The sequence below is a fragment of the Anser anser genome (genome assembly GCF_964211835.1).
Source record: "Anser anser genome assembly, chromosome: 2".
NCBI lineage: Eukaryota > Metazoa > Chordata > Aves > Anseriformes > Anatidae > Anser > Anser anser.
Genome location: NC_139721.1, coordinates 19044374 through 19066772, shown reverse-complemented (window position 1 = coordinate 19066772; position 22399 = coordinate 19044374). Strand labels below are relative to the sequence as shown.

At 36.8% G+C, this 22399-nt stretch overlaps 1 protein-coding gene across 3 annotated transcripts in view; it reads right to left on the bottom strand.

Annotated features, from left to right (window-relative positions):
• Window positions 1–2362: 2362 nt before the first annotated feature.
• The window catches only part of RSPO2 (R-spondin 2), a 112175-nt gene continuing 92138 nt past the window's right edge, over window positions 2363–22399 (bottom strand). For 2 of the 3 annotated variants that reach the window (XM_083823325.1, XM_083823327.1), the window contains exon 6: window positions 2363–5027. In XM_083823325.1, the coding sequence (XP_083679451.1) occupies window positions 4918–5027 (110 nt within the window). In that variant the 3' untranslated portion in view covers window positions 2363–4917. Of the gene's footprint in view, window positions 5028–15595; window positions 15647–22399 lie in introns of all 3 variants that reach the window. The other variant, XM_083823329.1, reaches the window with a different exon arrangement.

Below are 22399 nucleotides of genomic sequence, written 5' to 3'. Positions count from 1 at the left end.
TTTATAAACTTTTAGTTAATTTCATTGGTATTTTTCAATTAGATCAACAAGATTGCATGTGTGTCACTGAAGACATAACTTTAAAACAAGGAGTCTGGGCAGCAATTTCTCCAGAGGCATAACCACAGAGATATTACCAGCCAGTTTAGGTATGGTTCCAACTTCCCTGGAGTTCAGAAATTCGCTGGACTTTATTAGACATAAACAGTGCTAGCTTGCCTAAAAATAAAATAATAATAATAATAATAATAAAATCTGTTGAAGCCTTGAAAAGTTACACAATGGACTAAAGGTATCCTGTAGGTCAGGTTGCCCTAATACTTCCTAAATTTAATATTGTTTCTTCACTCCTGGACAGAGGCTTCTCTTGAAAGAAACAATGCCAGGCTCGGTGTAGAGCTTTCAGTGAAGAACTAAACAGAAAGCTTATAGCGGTTTGTGGGTTACATTGTGAGAAGGGTACGTTTTGTTCTTGTTGGTGTCAGTCCAAAATAACATCAGTCTAAACTTTACTGGAATTCATGCTGGCTTACACCATCAGAAGTGGAAGTGAACTAGTAGTGTCAAGAGACAAGTACATTTTGTTGGTGAAGGGAAAGAGATGTGCATTTTGAATTCAAAAGGCTCTTATACCATCTGCTGAGTGGTAGCATCAGTAACCAGTAGCATCACCCACGTTTTTAAAAAATCATGGCACTTTTGCAGGTAGTATCCAGTTATTTTTATTCTATATGCTATTTCACAAACATAAGAAAGTTGAAACATTAATTTTGGTCTTAGTCTGCTTGCAAAAGTCTTCTCAATTTAGAACCTGTCAATTAAGATTTAATATATTTTTTTTATTTTAATCAAAAAAAGAAACAAAGTTAACATGATGTTTCATGTATTTTTGTTTTGTTTTTAGCTGACTCAAATGAAAATCTAACATTTATTTTTGTTCTGCACTATAAACTCATATTGCTAAGGGAAGACATATCTCATATGTTCTATAGATACTCAATTTTCTTTCGTGGGCATCTTTATATATATATAGTACATATATATATAGTATAGTATATATAGTATATAGTGTCAGAGAACAATTTCCTAATACTGACATTTGTAATATGGAAGGTTTGCATTGCCATAATGTGGAGCACAAAGTTTTTTGTTTTTTATTTTTTTCTTTTTTTACCCAGCAATAAGGAAAGAAAAATGTAGTAATAATTTATCACTAGCAAGAACAGCTGAGATGCATTAAAGACCAGCCAGCCACAAAATAATTGCTTTAAATGTTCACCTGTGTTTTTACTAGAAGGTTAGGAGAATGCAGGGCATACTGAGGATACAGAAGTTCTAAAAGGAGCGTGAGGCTATTAATTCTCTCTTCTGAGAAAACTGAATAAAAGAATGTACGTTTTGGAAAAGGAATTCTTTGGACATCATCTCAATGAAACATTTTTTTGTTAACAAATGAATATAGCATGGGAAGTTCTTTATCCTGCTAATTTGAATCTTTCCTAGTTTTAAACAAATTTCCAATAGTTAATGTTTAAAGTAGAGGCATACAAACAATGTGAAGACAGAAGCTCCATGGCTCCAAATCCTTCCGGTATTTAAAGAAACAACTGGATTCAAAAGGTAGTGACAGTTCTGAAAAGGAAAAAATGTAATATGTGGTTATTTAGCCTGAAGAACATGCTAGAGGGAAATCTAGCTGCAGTCTTCAGCTGCCTGAACAGGGTTTAGAGAGGAGACTGAGTTCAGGATGAATAATAACAGACAGAAATCACAATGACAAAATTCTTATTGGACAAAAGGAGAAAACTTCCCAGTGAAGGTGGTCAAACACTGCAACAGGGACTAAAATGTTGTGAAATCCTCCACCTCAGACATATCTGATTTAACTTTGAGGTTAGCCCTCTTTCAACTGGGGCCTGGGACCAGATGGTCTATCTAGGTCCTTGCCAATTTCAAGAGAAGTATGATTTTATGACATCCCAAATACTACGAGTGCTTTTATAGAATCTACTCTGCAAAAGCAAGATAAAAATAGATGTCTAGGTCAAAGAAGAAACTACACATGAGGGCACTTGCTACTTAGAGATGAGTTTCCTGTGCCTATACTCTCAAGGAAAAAACAAATATGAAGATGACTAGGAAAAAAGAAACCAATGTGTTTCTAATGTATAGTGCCCGTATCCTTTTCAAACATGTTGTAAATATCAACAAAACCATATCTGTTTGGAAAATCTCAATATTTTCCACTCCAGTGTGAGAAAATCTGCATCCACACACCTTCTCCAATTCTTCTGTTTGCATGCTATTCCGAAGGAATACACTCCTTGAATTAAAAAGGACCAGAACTATTTTAGTCAGAAGCTTGTGACAACATTTTATTGTATTTTGTAGCATTCTTTCCATGACATGCCTAATACAGTATTTGTAACCACTATTAGAAGGATGGTACGAAGGTATTCTCTGCACTTACAGCCAAATTTGATAACCAGTAAGCAAAAAAGCAGCTAAAATTCTTATTGTCCTTTTCTATTATTGTTATTATTATCTTTTTTATTTTAAAGTGAGCATTTAAAGTCCAAAATAGCAGCCCAGGATCAGAACAATCTTACTGTCCTTAACATTATTATGTTCTAGGTAAATATGAGCATATTCTAAATGAAAGGTGAAAACCTCGTGGTTAAGTGGAAGTCCACGAGCAGTTTAATGGAATGTTTGTATGTGTCTAAATTCTGCACATTTTTAGCAATATGTGTCCTAGCTAAGTATGAATATATTTGTGCTTATAGGTGCTTTATTTCCTTTATTTATTAATAAACATACAACCCATAAAACTAAAAATAAGATTTGTGGGATTTTTCTAAAGTATATCTCAAAGAAAGATTTGTAGGGCTCTGTGGTCTCTTTCACCTTTTTCTTTGTTGGAGAACACTGGGACTCCATGTGTGCAGTAACGCAAGTACAATTTAAGCCAGGTCAGACAGAAGCTTTATGGACTTGATCACAGTGAGAGAGCATTCAGATAGCACCTTCCCCTCTGCTCCCCCTTTTCTGGCAAGCAGTTGCAGAGGACCCACTTACTTACTGTTTCAAACCAACAAAAGATGTAAGGAGAATTATTCTAACATTAACTGAGCCAGATGTCAGTCCTTGGGAGGGATGGGCTCCAGACAATCATTTCTTTTTATGTTAATAAGGCCAAATACCCATGCCTGGGAGAGATGGACTCCCTCAGTAGCTTGCTAACTGCCACAGCTGACACTATGGAGCAATGGCTCTTGGTGGAGCCAATACGAGCAGCGCATCCAGTACATTCAGTATTATCCTAGCTCAGAAGTGAGTACAGGAGTGGGGGATGGAAACAACAGATTCCTATATTTTATTTGAAAGGAATGATCTTTTTGTTAGGATAAACATGTTAGACAGACCCGTCACAACTTAAATATAAATAATTTTAACACCACACCTTGGTTTGTGTAGGTAGCGGTGCAAGGTTTAGTCCTAGAAGTAGAATAAATTCTCTAACTGACAGCATAAGTGACAGCAACTTTCGTGTGGGCTTTTCCAAGCAGATATTCAAAGATCTCCTCAAATACAAGCTAATAATGCAGGATTACCAAATTAGACATCCTGAGCCATTTTAACTTCCTACAAAGACATCCCCCTGCCCCCCCATCCCCAACCCAGATGCAGATTAAATTTGCTAAACCTACAAGTAACTGGCAATTCTGGGATATTGACTGGTGCTTGATATACTTTTGAATGACTGATCTTACAGTGTTTTTCTTTTGATTCTCTGTACTCAGGTGTTCAATTGCTGTATCTGACTGGATCAGGACTAACAGAAATAAATCATTGTGCATCATATTTGAAAAACTACACGTACAATCTTAGATACCAAGAACTTCTGAAAAAATTTCTTTCCTGATACTCAAAACATCTATCATCATTATGCCTCATCTTTAAAAAGTTACCCTTATTTTTCTTAGACAAAATACACTGGGGATGAGATAGGAGTACAGAATAGCAGAAAAGACTTTTGTTTTACTAGTCTGATAAGTATACTTCAGAGCTGACACTCCACCATCCACTGTGAGGGTCAGTACAAGGTAGTTTAGCCATATGAATGTGCTTTACAAATGAGAAAAAAATCCACTTTGGAACTATTGAGAAATACGAAAAGATACTTAAACATAGTAAAAAGTAAACATTTACTGGGTTATTTTAAAGTATATTACTAGAACCAACAGGACATAACTTTAAACCTGTATAAAGTATTATACATAAAAATGCATAGATGTACAGTAAATATGTTCATTTATATGTAGACAGCATAATATGTACACGTAGGGTCTGTTGCGTATCCATAACTCTAAGCAATAATTCCTGTGGTATATTGTTTTAAAGCGGTTTTATTATACAACTGTTTCAATGTAGCAGGTGCTGAGAACAATGCACATTAACACTAAGTAGGTAAGTCATACCCATTTAATCTTGAAATGTACAAATATAGGGAAAAAAGGCCATAAATGCAATAGTACCTACACCTCCAAGACTTCCTTTTTTTATTTAAATATGCACAAGTCCGCCTAATGGTGATACATAGGTCTCTTTCCTGCTTCCATTCAGTGTCAACATGTTGACCAAGCACTCAGTACAAAATCTTTGACACACTTCAGCACCACTTCCACTGATTCAACTCAGTGCGTTCCTGACCTTGAAGTCTTCAGGTCAAAAATAAGACGAAAAAATAAAATAAAAAAATATATAAATAAAACAAACAAGCTTGTGGGCTTCTTTTCACAAGTTATTTGCCACCAATACTGTTAAAGCAGCTGAATCGTAGTGCATCCATGGGCAGGAGCATATAGCAGCTTTTCTGCACTTCGCAAAAATATATTAAAAAAAAAAATCAAGTCTTTACTGGCTTGTTTTATCTGTAGCTAAAAAGATGCTGTGCTGCTTCTGAGCCCTCTCCATCAAATTCTTTTTCTTCTTTTTTTTCTCCTTTGTTTTTGTTGCCCTTCTTCCTAAAAAATATAAATAAATAATAAATAAATAAATAAATAAAATATCTATGAGTCAATTAAGTAAAGAATACAAGGCAATATTAGAATGTAGTCAAAGAACTCAGTGGCACAGAAATTACTGATGGAGACTGCAGATGTAATGCTCGGTTAATAAGCTTTGATCATCAGTGAAAACAGAACTTTTCAATACAGTACAAGAGGAAGCAGGATCCCCAACTGTCAGCACTTGTCCACATGCACAGTTTTGCTGGTATGAGTAATAATGTTTATGTGGGTCTCGGTTTAATGGGATAATTCATGCAAGCAATATTATGCAAGTGCCTAGGGCCCAGAGCCAAACAAGTACGTAGACTCTAACTCACTAAAAGCTGGATACGTGCCTTAGACCCTTGCGTAAATTTGCTTGAGTGAGTAATCCTATTTAAGTCAAGTCCAATATATCCCTGATTTACATGAGAAATTAGGCATTGCAGCCCAAGTATTTGGCTCGATGTAGCCCTACATGCTTTGGCAGAAAGAATGCCGCCTCTGTAAAGAACTGCTATTATTGGTGATTAGCACACACTGCCTAATTCTCACAGCACATTATTGCGCTGAAACACAAAATTCATTACGCACTTTCTGTTACTGGAAGTTCACTGAAAAATAACCAAAATCATGAAATCGGGATCAATACAGGAAGAATTCTCAGAGATTCTCAGGGATTCTCAGAGTTCCTGAAATGAGAAAGATTTTTTTGCTGTTCACCTCTAATAATAAATCAATGCCCTTTGACTAATTTAGCAAAGATCCCATGGACTGAAAAAAAAAATTTAGACAGAAAAATCTTAATTCAGCATTGTGTTAACTTTTGTATGTATGTTTAAATTCTATAAACTTTAGTAGGATTTAAGGAGATGACTGAATTTTGTCTTGAGTGAGAGTGGTCTGTGTTTTCTTGGCAGTATGATAGACTGAAATATGTGATCAATGGAGAAAAAATGACATTAATCTCTAGAGGTGTCAACCCTAAACTTTCAAGAAAAGTAAATTAATGTAAGAAAACAAAAAAGAAATTTCAAATAGCTGATAACACAAAAATGTGAAGATTTCTTTCTTTTTAACTACAATGACAGCACAGTATTAACTGGGAGAAATGTTTGTTAGTATGACTTTGACTTACTTCCACATTGTTTTTTAACTAAAAGAATAAAGGCCCAAACCAGTATGAAACATTCTTTCTCTATTTGATAACAAGGCTGAATGAATCTGATTCTAAAATCATAAAAAATTATGATTCATTAAACACATAGGTATATATATTTAAGATTACATATTTGTAATCTGCTAATCTGCTGCCTATGCTACTATTCTTTAAGAATTATTACAATACTGGCTTTTAAAACAGGACAGGACATTAAGGTAATGAGAACATGAGTTTAGCCCATATTAAAATCGCAAGGGTCCTTGGAGTTTACTTCTGCTTCTCGTTAAAGTCTGGCATTAATACTACTATGGCATTTTGCCATTTTTAAATCTAGTTAATCCTACAAAGTAAAACTTCAGTCCAACCAATCATTAATCAAAGCCGCTTTTAAGTTAAAACTCTTTAGTAACACTGTATCTAATGACTAGGCACACCTAATGAGGTCAGAGAGAAGTAAAAGACACAAAGGGGCATTACAACAAGATGGTTTTGATTACACAAATTTCCATATCACAATTTTGTCATTCTATTAGTCGGTATATTGCAAGGCATCAGGACTGGGTTGAATATATAGTTGAACATTGCATTCTGTATTGCATTTTAAATATACTTATTTTTTTTTTTCACCTGAGTCTTTTAAATATTATTAAGGAAGTAGCAGATGAGGGAAAAACCGAACTGAAACAAGTGACAATTCTGTTAGTCAGAAGACCACCAGAACAGTTTTGCTGCACAGTTTGCACAGTGATCTCACATTGTGAAGTTTTGCACTATACAGAACACTCAGTAAAAAGAAATATAATTTCCAGTCAGTGCCACATCTAATTTTCTCTACAATGTCCTCCTGAAAACTAAAGTAAGAGCTTACTGCAAGTTTCAGGTAGTAACAGGTTCTATTATTTTTCCTCTGAAAAGTCTGACATGCACAGGTAAAATGACACACAGCCTGCTTGGTGTGTATGTTTAAGCCTTACAAAATAGCTCTTGTAAGTGTCAAATCATATTGCTAGCTGATGCTCTGCGGCAGCCATCTGGCTGCCTGCATGGAGAAGGCAACACATCTTCTTTTACATGTCTTGCAGTAGAAACCTGTGGAAAGGCAGTACCATGGAGCCCCGCATGCCTCATAACTTGCTCTCATGTTATTGAGACCTTTGTTTGCTCATTAAATTTCAAGTGCTGTGTTGTACATAATAAGTTTTATTATTTTCAGGACAATGCTAAACTACACAAGCAATATCCAGATGACTGGCAATGCTAACACAGTCCCAAATGGCAACTGTCACTTTAACCAGAAAACTGAATATGAACAGTTTTCCTTGGCTAAACATCAGCTCCCGTATTGCTACCAGGATACAACGGAGATTAGAGATTAGCAGAAAAGCAGTGACTATAAAGACTAGAGAGTTCAATGTATGTTGCTGAGGTCCCAGTGCATGAGAACTTTTATTAAATTCAGACTTCAATTACAGTCCTGATTCTGTCAGCAAAAGCACAGTCAACAGAAGTAACTTCTGAATGTCTTGCTACAGGCTTCTTTTGAAGAACACAATACAGAAAGCAGATCCCCAGAGAAGATCTGAGAACCAGACTCTCCAGGTTCCCCAACAGCAGGACCACAGGGTGAGGATGGCCATCAGAGGAGACCTTCCCTGGGTACCAGCAGCAAGCATGGCAGCAGCTCCCTCCACTCCAGGAGACGTTTCAGGGTGGTGGACCTTGTCTACAGTGATACTTGGGTGGCCTCCTCCATGTCTGGCCATGCTCCCTGATCCTGAGAGCAAAAGCCCTGCCTCCAAGGCCCTCTCTCCGTTGGGGCTCTGCTGTTCTTAGGTTTGCTTAGGCTGTTATCATAGAAACACAGAATCATCTAGGTTGGAAAAGACCTCCAAGATCATCTAGTCCAACATTACGTAGCAAGTCCCATCCCTAATCCATGCCCCTTAGTGTCACATCCACATATTTTCTCCAGGGATGGAGACAACCACTTCCCTGGGCAGCCCATTCAATGTTGAAAAGGAGTGGATATTAGCAGTGATTTATTTTAGTCCAGAATTTACCACTGCACACACAAGTAAAATCCTGGCTTGGGGCAAGTTGTCTGAAGAGAAAGAGGGGGGGGAACATAAGGACAGGTTTTACCTCCACTGTGCGGATTGCCAGCCCTCAGAGGGAGCAGGGTGGATAAGAAAGCCAGACTAGCCTTGCTCTGCAAAAGCCTCCACTATGGGCCAGAAAAGCAAGCCACCCCTTTGAGTAAGAGTGACGAAGCTATTTGTAATAACTGCTGAAACCTATACAGCCCAGATTGTGTAAAAATAGGGTTGCTAGAAAGGGAAAAACCCCACAGTCCCCCTCCACAGGTCCTGGGAGGCACTGGGGCCTCACATCAGGCTCTGCCACAGCCTGTTACTCAGCTCAGCGTTTCCTCCCAGCCTGGCTCCAGCTCTCTCCCATCAATAGCAGGTTACAGCATTACTGTACAGGACACAGAGTGACAATATCTGAGATAATAATCCCGGTCCACATAGCCTATAAAACCCTTCTTATCAGAAACAGAGCCCCAGGGAGCAGATCGTTCAGTGCAGCACCTGGCATCTGCAGCCAGCAATGCTCTTTAAGCGACATCGCATCGTCTCCAGTGATAACTCGCCCGCCTGTCAGCTGGCAGATAGCCATGGGCTTTGTTTCCCCTTTCCAAGTTATAGGCCTCCACATCAGATCTGATTTTCAATCTTTATTTTATTGCTGCAGACAACATATCCTTGAAAGACCTTGGTGTGAACAGCAGTGGGAGCAAATACAAATAATTCAGTCAAAGAGCAGGATATCTGAACACGGGCTGTTCAGGTTACTGTATTCCTGTTTCTATTTCAACTGGCTTTTCCCTTGCACGCTAACAAGCTAACCAACTTTTCCTTGAAAAGCATTTTTTATCTCAAACTCCCTAAAAAAAAAAAAAAGAGTGCCTCGATTTTTATTATCTGCGTCAGCTCAGAACATAATTTAGAGAAATATGTTTAATACTTTGTACAGTCATGTGTAGACACTGAAAGATGTGTATGGCCTAAGAAAGAGCAGAAATATAGTTAGATTTGATGTTCAGTTATTTAGCAAATAAAATCCTTAAAAAGCTTATCTATCACTCTGTATCTCACAGTTCTGCACAGAAGCAAGACTGGCAAAGATAGTCAATAAAATCCTTTATTTCAATGTTACACAATTTGGCTTTGTTGTTTGCTTTGTAAATGACTAAGGGATAATTTTTATTTTTATTTTTTTTTCTACAAAGTATATTATCACAATCATCTGTATTTTTACAGTGTTATTCATTAAACTTTTTTTTGGACTACTTGTTTATGGTTGGTGTATGGTCAACTAATATGCTGTGCAATGAAACATTATTGTTAGATAATAATGTAACACGGTTTCTAATGGTATAATAATATACAGGCAAAGGTATAACAACATCTAGGTAATATTGTAATTCCAACATCAATTCCTGGGGGGAGGAAAAAAAAAAGAAAAAAAAAAGTATTTATGCTAATATACACAGCAATTGTCTATACAGCATAGAGTAATAGCTGTGAGTAACTTTGTCAATATGTGAAGGACATTTTTTCTTTTTATGTTGTTGCTATTGTACCACTTTATTATCATTGCTCCTAAAGCAGATGCATGTTGCTAATTAGAGATTCATGCTCAGTTCCCTGGTTTGTCTCCTACCCTGAGCTCAAAGGGATTTGGAAATACTGCATGTTCCTTCTGGATTGACCCTCCTGGTCAATTCAGGATACACATTAGTTGGTTCAGAAGGAGCTTCATTAACTTCTGTCAGCTGCAAAAGTCGCTTTCTCCAGGCAGAATTTGGGGGGCAGATTCTTAACACTCAGGGCCCACCTGACTCTCCAGAATTAAAATGAAGCAGATATATTTACAGACTCCCAGCCATACTGCTTGAGGCCCTTGGCTCAGACATCAGCATCAGTTCTGTGGCCAAATTGTCCTTCATTTGCGGTGTAAATACTGTTGTACGTACAGCTCTTCTAATGAAACATGTCCACTTCTAGCTTCAGCAGACAGAGAAAATGAAATGTGTTTTCATCCACATGAGGGCAGTAAGGATTTCAATCTAAAACATTTAACAAAAGAAAAGAAAAAAAAATCTGCATCTTTACTTCACAGGGTAATTCCCTCACAAATTTTCAGTGTTCACACATAAAAATTATTTTATTTCGGAGAGATAAAAATGCCTAATACTCCCTTCTTTGTTTAAAACATTTTCCTCTTCCATTGATGACTACAGAATGATGGGACTTGAAAATGTCCCTTCTAGTATTTTCATATGCAGAATTTGCACTGCACTGTAAAAGCACAGTGGTGTCCTGGGATAATAGCATACCTCATTAAATGCATATTTTGATCTTTTCTTACATTTCGTTTGGCCTTTTAGGAGCCAAATGTTGCATACTTGTAAAACATTCTCTTACAGATGTAGTTCCAATTAACATCCTGAGTGTGGCAGCATCTCCTCTGCAGGGTGAGCTAGAAACGTTATAGCACTCGAGTCAACAAACAAAAAACAAACATATAAACAAACAAAACAAACAAGCAAACAAAGGATTCAGTCCAGAAATTATTCTCCAATAGAAAATCATTCCCTGGTACTTTCAGTTGGATGAAAAATATCTGATACTGAAAGTGCCAGAGAAATACACAAGTTGTTAAGAAATCTTATGCATTCAGTAAAAGAAAAAAGAAAATCCCCACTGCTACTAACTCAAGCTTAAAGTGTGGCTAAAGCATGATTTACAAACCTACTCTGACAAGTGGTCCACAGGAAGACAACACAATGAACTTTAGTAGCATAGCAAACCTTACATCATGGGCATCACTACCCTTATCACCTGTTACGGAGTTAATGACAGCTTTCGTAATAAGAAATTATTCTGCAGTTATTTTTTAACATTATAAAATTTAGGCTTAAATTGTCTATGCTCAGTGTGTTCTACAGAAAGAATATGACTAGGGGGAGGTCAGCCAAAATAGCCATTTTGTGCAGGGAGTGAAAGAGATTGGGACTTGGATGGTGGCACTGGAAAAAAAAAAAAAGGCAAATTGGTTGAGGAGATGGGACAGAAGGGGACAAGTGTCAGAAACCAGTGCCTCATTCTCCTGGTTGAATTTCTGTTGTTGTTTGAAGTCTTACATAAACACATTTGCCTCAGAAGACAACAGAAAGGACGTTATGATCATATAAAGTACATAATCAGCCCATGCCACCATTTCTAATCCCAAAATATCAGATTTTATAAACATGGGTTAATATTTGCAAAGCACTGAAATATGAGAACAATGAACACCTTAGAAAAGTCATGAATTATTTAATGTTCTAATGGTTGAATAATGTTGAGCAAATTAGGCCTCAGAACAATTACTGAGTAAAAATAGAAGAAAAAAAAATCTAATTATACTGTAACATAACTGATATGAAGAAGGAGGAAATGAAGGCATTTCTTCAGCTTTGAAGTGCTTGATTTTGCAAACTTAATGGTCTTATTTTTTACTTTTTCATACAATACTAATAATTATATAAATTATACATATTTGTAGTCTATTGACATTAATAAAGCTATTACAATAATAGACTATGAAAACGAGTTCCCTTATGTAAAAAGCATAGTTAGACGATTTTTGCACATTCTTCTCTGTTCAACCTGAGCTTTCCTGGTGAAAACCAGGGAAATTTCTGCCTTGAATAGACTTTGTAATTTCTACATAAATTAGTAAGAAAACATTGGTAATGCAGAGCTAACTTGTGTGATATCTTATTCAGTTCCTGGCAGTCAGAATTCTGACATCTTATTTTCAACTTAATCATTTCACAATTTAGGGTAAATGATTATATCCCATCCTACACACAACACTGCATATAACTGGTGTTTGTATGTTGCCAGACAGAGATGAAGGATAATTTAAAGAAGCACATAATTTCTTGACTTAAAAAATAAATAAATAAATAAATTAATTAATTAAAAATCTGTATCCCAAATTTCTGTATCTCAATCTCACTAGCTCTTTTTATTTCAACATATCCACTAAGAAGCGAAAGCTTTTATTATTTAGGGCAAGAATAAGCAAAATGAGGTACTCTTTTCCTCCGAAAAGTACGTATCTACTTTTCATCTGGCCTGAATGAAAACTACTTAAGCAAAACTAAAATCTGATGTTCTTTTCTTCTAGACAATATTGAGTATCACCAGACATTGTCATCTAATTGAGAAATTCCTACACAAAGAATGGAATTTATATGTCACAGTCTACTAAGAGTTCAGAGGAGTTTTCCTCAACTTCAGAGCAAATTGACTAAGAGTAGTCTTACATTGCTGAAACACAGCTTTCTCCACAGTGCAGTTTTACAACATGCACAGTAGATGGCAGTGAGATATTAAATGAAAAATGGTTTCCACTTCCATCAAAGAATATTCATTTTTCTTTGCAGAATTATACCCATTTACTCTGCCTAGAAAAATAAAACTGATAGAACATAAAAAATAGGACTTCACACATACACACTCAGAAAATAAAGCAAAAAGAAGCACATTGTGGGAAGAGGAAAATTAGCAAACTCTAGGTTACATGGAAACTCACAGAAAACTCTGATAGAAGACCTAAGCTTAACTGAGTACTATAGATGTTCAGACATTGGGTATCGTACTCCTTTTAGCCACAGTTATGTGAAAATATGTCAGTCTCCAATGCAGCCAAAATGCTAATCTAAAGTGGATTTAGCTCAGAATTCAAAAGTTCTGGACATTGGTGGCAAAGAGGTTACTCACCATCCTTATCTCAGTCAGCACCATGTCAGATCAGATGCTTTGCAAGCACAGCCAAGCAAAATATTTCCAATGGAAGGCTGGTTAGTTTTTTTATTTCTTCCTTTCACAATTCAATATAAAGTAAATTTCAAAATAATATAAAAAAAATTATGCCCAGTCAATAATTTGCATACATATGTAAATATGCTTTATATATATAGGCAACAGTTAGAACTGAAAACTCTAACTGGCTTTGAACTTCTATATGTTTGATTGAACTCTGATCTGACTTAAAACTCTTTCGTCGGTATTTCAAAATATTCTTTTTTTTTTTCCCCCCCTTTTCTGCCCACTTCAATTCATTTTTTTTAATCTCTTTTTATAGTGAATATAAAATATTTTTTCTTGATATAACATTTATTTGTGGCACCTGCAAGATTTAATTTCATATTAGAAATTGCATCAAGGAATGTTCCATCCGTTGTACCAAAAGTTCCATCAAAGGTCTCTTACAGAGAGAGACTACACTGGAAAGCTGATTTTATTATTTAGTTATTTATCTAGAGAGTTTTGTTCTATAAAATACTATTTAGTTCTGAAGGGTTTATCTTTTTATTTCCCGTTAAGGATTCTGACCTAGAACCTAATACAGGAACAATTTTGCTTCACAACTACAGCTCAGATAATAGTTTCAACTGTCTATTCTGCTTCTCTTTAAGTAATGCACAGACAATCTTTCCAAGACTCAGTAAGAAGAGAGGCTACACTGCACACCTGACTACTGAATAAACTACTGTCAAACAGGACGACCCTGATGAATAGCAACTGAAAACCTATTGATTTTTAATATATTATTCCTAATCCTATGATGTAAAATCATCACCTAGGTCTGCTCATCAAAGAGCGGTGTACTAGATCAGCTGCTAAACCTGAGTTGCTCACATATGCTCATTTGGTTTATACTTGAGAAGGGGCTGAAACAGAAGATATTAATGCTGCTTTCCTGACTTTGGTCAGGTTGGTCTCTGTTTATCCTTAGCTATACCAGTGTGCAATGTGTACACTTTCCCCTTCTCCTCAGACATTTTTCTGGTGCAGGAAGAGGAAATACTTTCACCTGTTTTCTTCACTAAATCTGCAACCAGAACTTCACTCTATCCTTTATAGTTTTCACTATCGGTACTATGGTCATGATGGGGTCACTGTCTCAGTTTTCTAGTTGCAGAAGACTTCTGTATGAGCTTATCTTTTCCAGTACTCCCCCTGTGCTGGTGCAGTGTAACACACTCTCTGTACCTAATGATCTAAATTTAGCTTTCAGGACCTCCCTTTACCTGCACACTGTGGCCACAGACTTCTCCACAGCATTCACTGTAAGTCTGTCAAGGGGTCCCGTGGGATTTACTGCCTTTCCACCTGGGAGAGTAAGTTGCTGAAAGTTTCCCAAGGTTATTGCATATCCAGTTACTGACCTTTCAAGGATTCAAACCCCCCCAGAAGCAATAGGGGAAAGACTTCTCTGCAGCTGTTTATCAAGGCAGACACAGATAATTCTTCTGAAGCTGTAACTCTGTAATCATTTAATCTACCATAAATTTCAGCCACTGAAAAGGGGGAGTTACCCTTCTTCCTGCTTTCACCTCCCTCACAGCAGCTTGTTCCCCATCCTTCCCACGTGTAGGGGCCAGGTCATCATCAAACAGTATCAGAGAATATCCCCAAACGCTGTACCTCAACTGTCTGCTGTGTTTTGGCTGGGCAGCCGGCACCCTCCCCTGCCCCTTCAGGAGATGTCTCAGGAAACAGCACAGGCCAGGGCCATGCTCCTGTAGGCATGTCCCTGGCTGGGGAGCTCTAAGCAGAGCAATGCAGATGTGGATCCTTTTCTGTTGATGCTGGTGACAAAGCAGCCCCCAGCACATTTAATTAACTGCTATTGACATAGTCACTATCTTTGAGCCATGGGCAATCTGGATTTAAGAGATGTTCTGATGTATATGGGTTTATCCCTAAATGTACTTCAGTAGCTCTCTTGCCAGCTTAGAATCACAGAATGGTTTGGGTTGGAAGGGACCTTAAAGACCTAATTCCATGGGCATGGAGCCTCCTGCTTGAACATTAGCACTTTTCCATGACAGCCTATGAGGGCTCTTGGACTTACTGCACACATGGAGCCTGCTAACACTCGTAAGCATGCTAGGTGTATTCATGTTGCAACCAGTTACTTCTACATCATATAGCTACAGAAGGGTTATTCACTATCTGAAGCTTGTAAAAGGGCACTTTTCTGCCTAAATCCTATTTATTTCCCAATAGTCACACATCACTTTTTCACAGATGTTAAAATTAATACTGCACAGCCATTGACAGAAAATAAATAGGTATAGTATCCAATATGGCACTGTATCTTGCTAAAACTTTTGTTTGTGCACAAGTACATCAAGCCATTGTCACAATTTTAGAAACAAACCACAAGCCAATAACCAAATTACTCTAGGCTTATTACTAGATTTAGCAACTTCAAGTATCTTGTTTGCCTTGAGGTTAACAGAAGCAGTTCTTACCTGAAGTTCACTACATCAAGACTGTCTCAAACCTGTATATCTTTACAAAGTCTGTAGAGGAAATAATAAATACCTGGATAAGAAAATTAGACATTGCATCTCTCTTTAAGAATGCTCATTCCTAAATTAAAATTAAAAACATGGTTTATTCCTTAAAAATAAAGAAGATGCGCTGATTGCAGGTGAGAAGCGGGTTCAAGAGAAAGTCTAGTGAGATTTCTTACATAAACATGAGCTATCATATATTGCTCTCTCATCCTGTTGACGTTAATAACTTGTTGGAGAAAGGCATCCGGTATAGATCTGAAGGAAACAAAGGATCCACCACTTCCTCTGGTAATTTTTCCAGCAGTTAATCATTCCACTGTTAGAAATATGCACCCAATTCCTAACTTAAATTTTAATATCCAGCTATTACTTCTCATTATACCTTTCAAGATCAGACTTTTTCTCTTTATGCGCTGTAGATCATCATCTTTTTTGAGAAGTTAAACACGTGTGTTTTTGTGTTTATAACATTAAGGTTATTTTGTAGCCCTCAAAAAAAAAAAAAAAAGTTTGTGACTCATCTCTGGTTCAGTTTTTCAGTAACTTTTATAAATAATGTTTCTCTGATCAGATGTTTCAGTTCTGCTCATATATAGGCTAAAACTAATCACTTTTACTGTGCTTTTTCATATTACATCATTACAGAGCCAAGAAATGCATGCTTGTTCCTTTTTTGTTTGTTTTCTCACAACATTGTAGTAGACTCAATATTTCTTCTAAGAAACATTTTTTTTTTTAATATATATGCAATTCCTCATCCTGCAGGTATGCATTCATAGGTCAATACTTCTTTGATCTTCCGGTATAACATTACATTTAACTACATGAAAATTAATTGTATTTGAATGGGACCACTTTACAAAGCAAAGAAATTATTATGCTAGAGTATTGTTTACTATTATAAACAGAATTTTTATTTTAATTTTTAAATAGGATTGACTGAAACAAACAGCAATGCTGTATAGTACCATATTAAGGCCATCATAACTTTCTCCTTGACATCCAGCCAGCATGTGGTTTAATTTTACTGTGGTAAAGATAAGAAAACTTTATAGATCTATAAAAGTCCCAAGTTTAAACATATCCATTTCAAGTACAGTAGCTATTCCTGCCTGTGACTTCTGTGATGCTTTTGTTTGCTTCATTTCTACAGATGCAAATATTAATCTAAAAGGAGATCAACTGATTTTGCAGAACCTTTCCACATATGAATGTACAGTATCATTCGTCACATGAAGAAACTTTATCTTGAAATGAATTCTGCATGGATAAACTTATCTGCCAGTTGTACAATAAAAAGAAAACAAACCACATTGGGCTGGACTTGACTGTAAGCCTCTTAGAGCCTCTACCAACTTTTACACCAAAAGCTGCAAAAAATAGACAATAAAATGTGATTTGACAGGGAAGTGCCGTAGAACCTAGAATTGTTATGCACCTTCACCATAAAAACCTATGTCTAGAAAGAGCCATGAAACCTGAACAGATTGCATTTCCAGAATGAAATGAGTATTGCTGAGGTTAGGAGGAATGCCCCTTTCTGGATACAACTGGAGCAGCTGAGGACATTTGCCCCAGCAATGCCTCAGTGCCCAGCACCTGGCAATCACTGCTCTCACAGCTTTGTGTGCAGAAGAGACTGTATTATCAACTGCTAATCCACATAAGCAGAAAACAGGGCCTGCAGGACCACTCAAGCTATCTACCTGGGTCCTTAAGGCCACCCGGATGACCCCGTGCAGGACTGAATGGGAGTGATCCTGTTCCTTCCCCGGCACAGCTGTGTAGCTGTGAACACCCGGAGCAGGGCAGCCCTGCCTTCAGATACATAGCAAACATGCAAATCTGAATGAAGTTTACATTGAAAAAGACTTTCCTAAACTGAAGTTACACCTCGACAACAAACTTATCCACAAGAGCTGTTTCACATACTTAGACTGAATAACGAGCATGAATTTCAACCCTAAGTGCATCACTATTTAAACATGTTGTATTTAAAACATTTATATATATATATCAGTACTATATATATATAGTGTATATATATATATAGTGTGTATATATTTATATATATAGTACTGATTTTAAGAAAAACACTGAAATACCTTATTTTCCTACCCAGAAGTTACAGACATGGATTTGTTAGGGGAATGAATGGTCTGCAGCACCTCTGTTGACAGCCTGTTGCTGCAGATGCTCTCAGCACCACAGGGGGCTGTCTTCCCTCCTCATATACACAGCAGCTGGATTCAGCCTTGGCATCAGATGATAAGAAGCAGTATAACGTGGTGTCTAATAATACATATGGAGTGGACAAATTAGGTTATCTTCATATTCTGATTTACATCTGCAAGAAAGACAGAACTATATTTCCACCATAAGTTTAAAGTCATTCTAAACTAAAATGAATACTGAAGGTTTTTTTTCCTGCATAAAATATTTAAAATATATATTCACTGATAAAGCTGAAAAAAAAAAAAAAAAGTGTGGATGCTTTGTTAAGACAAAACGGAAAACGAATATATGAAATAAACACAGCATGTAGCTTAAGGGCCACTTGCCATAAAAGGCTTTTCCTGACTGGAAGTTACAGATGTACTTAAAAAACAGATGTACATCAAAGGCTGTTGATTAGAAGCACAGAGAGAAGTAATTATCAGTTATTTTTCTTCCAAAAAGAAATTCTTTATTCTAATACCAATAAAACCTTAGTATGTACAGAATGAGTCTATGGGTTTAATTAACCATATGAAAATATCAATGTATATGCTATTCCTGTTCCACGTCATCACTCTCTCATGGATACTTTGGGTGCGCTTCTGACAGATGCTTCATTGGCTTCGTTATTGTGTGACAGTGTTAGGTTAAAAATATTGCATAACTGAAATTGTTTGAGATCAATTCATTTTAAGCTTAGAAAACAAATCCCTGATGCTAACAGTTCTTTGTGGGCCAGAGGTATTTCCACCAGTAATAGAGAGCCCATCCTGAACACTACAGCTGGTACAGCAGGACAAACCACAGTCCTTGCTAAACTGGTGGCCAGACACAAGTAGTACAGGTTTGAACGTTGTCCTGAAATACCAGCAGCTTCCCTGGCACATTTCTGATTCGTGCCAAATAGTAATTCTCCCAGGAATGGTACATTCCTTTCTGTACATTTTTTGCAGAATATCAAGAGGTGATGAAAGAAACCTTAACTCTTTAAAACTCTTGACTAACTTCAAATTAGTAGCTGTTTTTCAGGCAACAACTTTTACATTTCTGACTTGGGACGCAGTTGTGATAAGCCCCCAGACTGCAATGTATGGATCTAAAAGCAGACATCTGAGTGCATACTTTGACTGCATACTCAGCCTGGGCTGACACTGTTTCAAATGCTGGAAGGAAGTATTTATTTGAATCAAGCTCAGTTAAGTGATTATCAGCTTCGCACATTGAAGTATAGTTGAGCTCTACTGAATGTTAATTATTTCATCATGTTAGCAAATACTCATTTCTTGGCCAGTGTCTTCATCACAATTTGTTCCATGTGTTGATGTAAACTGTCCTATAAGATTAATAATGGGTGACAACTGGATCATTTTAGGGTGTGACATACTTATTAAATTAGTTACAAACATCCACTCAACTGTTTATTTTATTTACTGAGACAATTAATCCACCATTTATGCCACTTTCCATCTCTTTAAATAAGACTGGAGACAACATTTTAAAATTCTCCTTTGCTGACTTCAGGAAATTCTTTTCAAAATTCTGTTGGAATTTATTCTCCTTCTAATTGTGCTTAACATCTTGCCAGTTTCCTTCTGTGTAGCCAAGTGATAACTGACTCCTTAACACTATCCTTTATTCTCCTTAAAGTGCTGTACACACATTTGGCTTTGATGTGATTTCTGCTGTTGTTATTTTTTTTTGTGTGTAAATAAACTTTAGATACTAGCAATATCCCCGGACCAGAATTGAATGGTAAAGATAAAGTACTAATATCCAGTCAAAAAGAAATGTTTGTAACAGAAGTATGCATTTGCCTGTCTACACAGAGAATTAAATTTTCCACAATTATATGAAATATTAGTTAGAAATTGTCAGTATTGTAGTTTTCCTCTAACAGAACTATAGAAACATCCTAGGTAGAATAATACTCTCTGTTAATTTTATTTGTCATATGTACACATTTTTGTTTGTTAGTGGATGATTAGTAGTAACTTAGTTCCTATGATGTGTAAATTTTCTCTTCAAAAAAGTTTTTGGTGTATTAGAAAGTTAAGAATCACAAAACAGATTAACTCTCATATCTCTATGATGAACCTTCAGAATGCACTTAGTAGTTATATATATGTAGTTAACTAAACACAGCAATCCTGCCACCTATACAATAAGCATGCCACACAGAAAATTAAGTTTTAAAATGAACATTAAGATTTAGCACCAACACCACAAGTTCTTTGAGTATATTAGTTATTTCCAAAGTCAAAGTTTCATTCATACATACTTGACTTTTAAAGGAAAATACCTCAGTCATTTGAATATTTTGTAATACCGAAAAATAATTCAACCATTTTAAAATACTGATCAGTTTCTGCATGGGTCTATCCAAGAGAAGAACCACACAGAAACGTTTAAGAGTCATCTGTGATATAAGAGCAACAAAGCAATTATTCATTGTCAGGAAATGTGTTTATTTAGATTAAATGATCATTACATTGTTCTTTTCCAAGAAATACAATTCAATGCTCTTTAGACAATATGCTATTTAAAAATATTTTGAATTAATAAATGAGATGATTTTTTTTAAATCTGTATAAATATACAAGTGAAATACTTGTGAAACAAGGCTTTCCATGCCAAGCATCAAATATGGGGAATTTTTTATGATTTAGTATGAATTCCTGGAAAACACCATTTATCAGAGAAAAAACTGACCAAACTTTCACAGTATCTGCTCTAACAGGCGCCACTGCAATGGACTTCAGATCTATGAACAGGCCAAGAACAGAAGCTAAAACTAACAATGAACAATGCAATATGTTACAAAGTGGGAAAACAGCTTTTTTTTTTTTTCTTTTTTTTTTTTCTAGATGGTAATAGATGGGATTGATTTTGATCCATAATTTACATAGTGAAGAACTTAACTGGTCTGATTTCATCAAATATTGTTTTGATAAGTGATTCCATTCTGAATTTTCATTTCAATTGTTTGGCAATGAAAATATAGTCATTTTTGAAGAGCTGACTTATTCTCTTCTTACGTGCAAGAATTTCTGCTTGGGAACACAACTGAGTTTTCAAACAACAGATCAGATATAAGAAGTTTGTTCACTCCATGCTGGCCAGAAATCTTGAGCAATGCACTGACCCTTGAATTTCATAAATCCTCAAAAACATAGGTTGATAATGTTACAGGCTGAGACAAACAGCTGGTAGCATCAGAACACAAGAACATGGAAGTGGCTGCTCTGGGTAAACCAAAGATCCACCAAAACTACTATTGGAGCAGTGGCCCCAAACTAATATGTCAGTATCTGTATAAGCGGACGAAAATAAGTGCTCCCTTTCACAAGAAACTTCACCATCATGCATGAGGCCTGGTGTGTAAGTGGCCACGCTGAGCCACTTTCTGCAGGAGGGCTTGTAAACAGTTTTTTTGCTGGGGAATGCATTTTCTGGTAGAATACTTGGAAGTGAATGCCGAAATATCTGCCCTTCTGATGCTCGGTATCTTCTTTGCCACTTCATGATTGTCACATTGCAAAGCTGGTTAAGATCATGTATCTGTGACATTTTGGCTCCTAATTTTTCAGCTGATTACAGATCATGCCAAACTTCCTTTGCACAGAAGGGTCAGTAGAATTTGCATGACACTGAAAATGCACGAAACCTAGTTTTATCAAGGGAAAAGCATAGGACATGTATTGAACCTGCAAGTCTCACAAGTACTGCATGTGACATGAGAGATCAGAAATGATAAGGGAACATCTGAACCACTGTATCCAATAAGACTAGAAGATAGAGGGATAAAGAATGGAGTTAAGCTAACCCTAACAGTGTTCTCAGGTTAAAATCAGGACACCTTATTTCATGGCCCCATGATTCGCATCAGGTCCATTCTAAACATTACAGGGACATGAACCAACTTCTTTACCAATGCCAACCTACAGTATCACTCATCTGTACAGAGGCTGTCAATGAAAAACTCATACCTTCATATCATGTGAATCACTGCAACTCTCATTTAAATGCTTTATGAATCAGGCTTACAACATCTGGAGGAAAGGCTCAGAGAGCTGGGACTGCTCAGCCTGGAGAAGAGGAGGCTCAGGGGGAACTCATCAATTTCTATAAATACCTGAAAGGAAGGTGCACAGAGGACGGAAACAGACTCTTGTCAGTGGTGCCCAGTGCCAGGACAAAAGGCACTGTGCACTAACTGGAACACAAGAGGCTCCATCTGAACATCAGGAAGCATTTCTTTACTGTAGGTGTGACAGAGCCCTGGCACAGGCTGCCCAGAGGTTGTGGGTTCTCCTCCTTGGAGACCTCCAGACACCTCCTGGACACAGTCCTGGGCACCCTGCTCTGGGTGTCCCAGCTTGGGCAGGTGTGGCACCAGGTGGCCTCCAGAGGTCCCTCCCAACCTCAACCATTCTGTGATTCTGTGATCTGTATTTCAATTATCCTAGGTTTACAGCCATAGAAAGTATTGCATACTTTTGCTTATGACTTCCAATTACTTACAGTTTTGAAAACTTATCC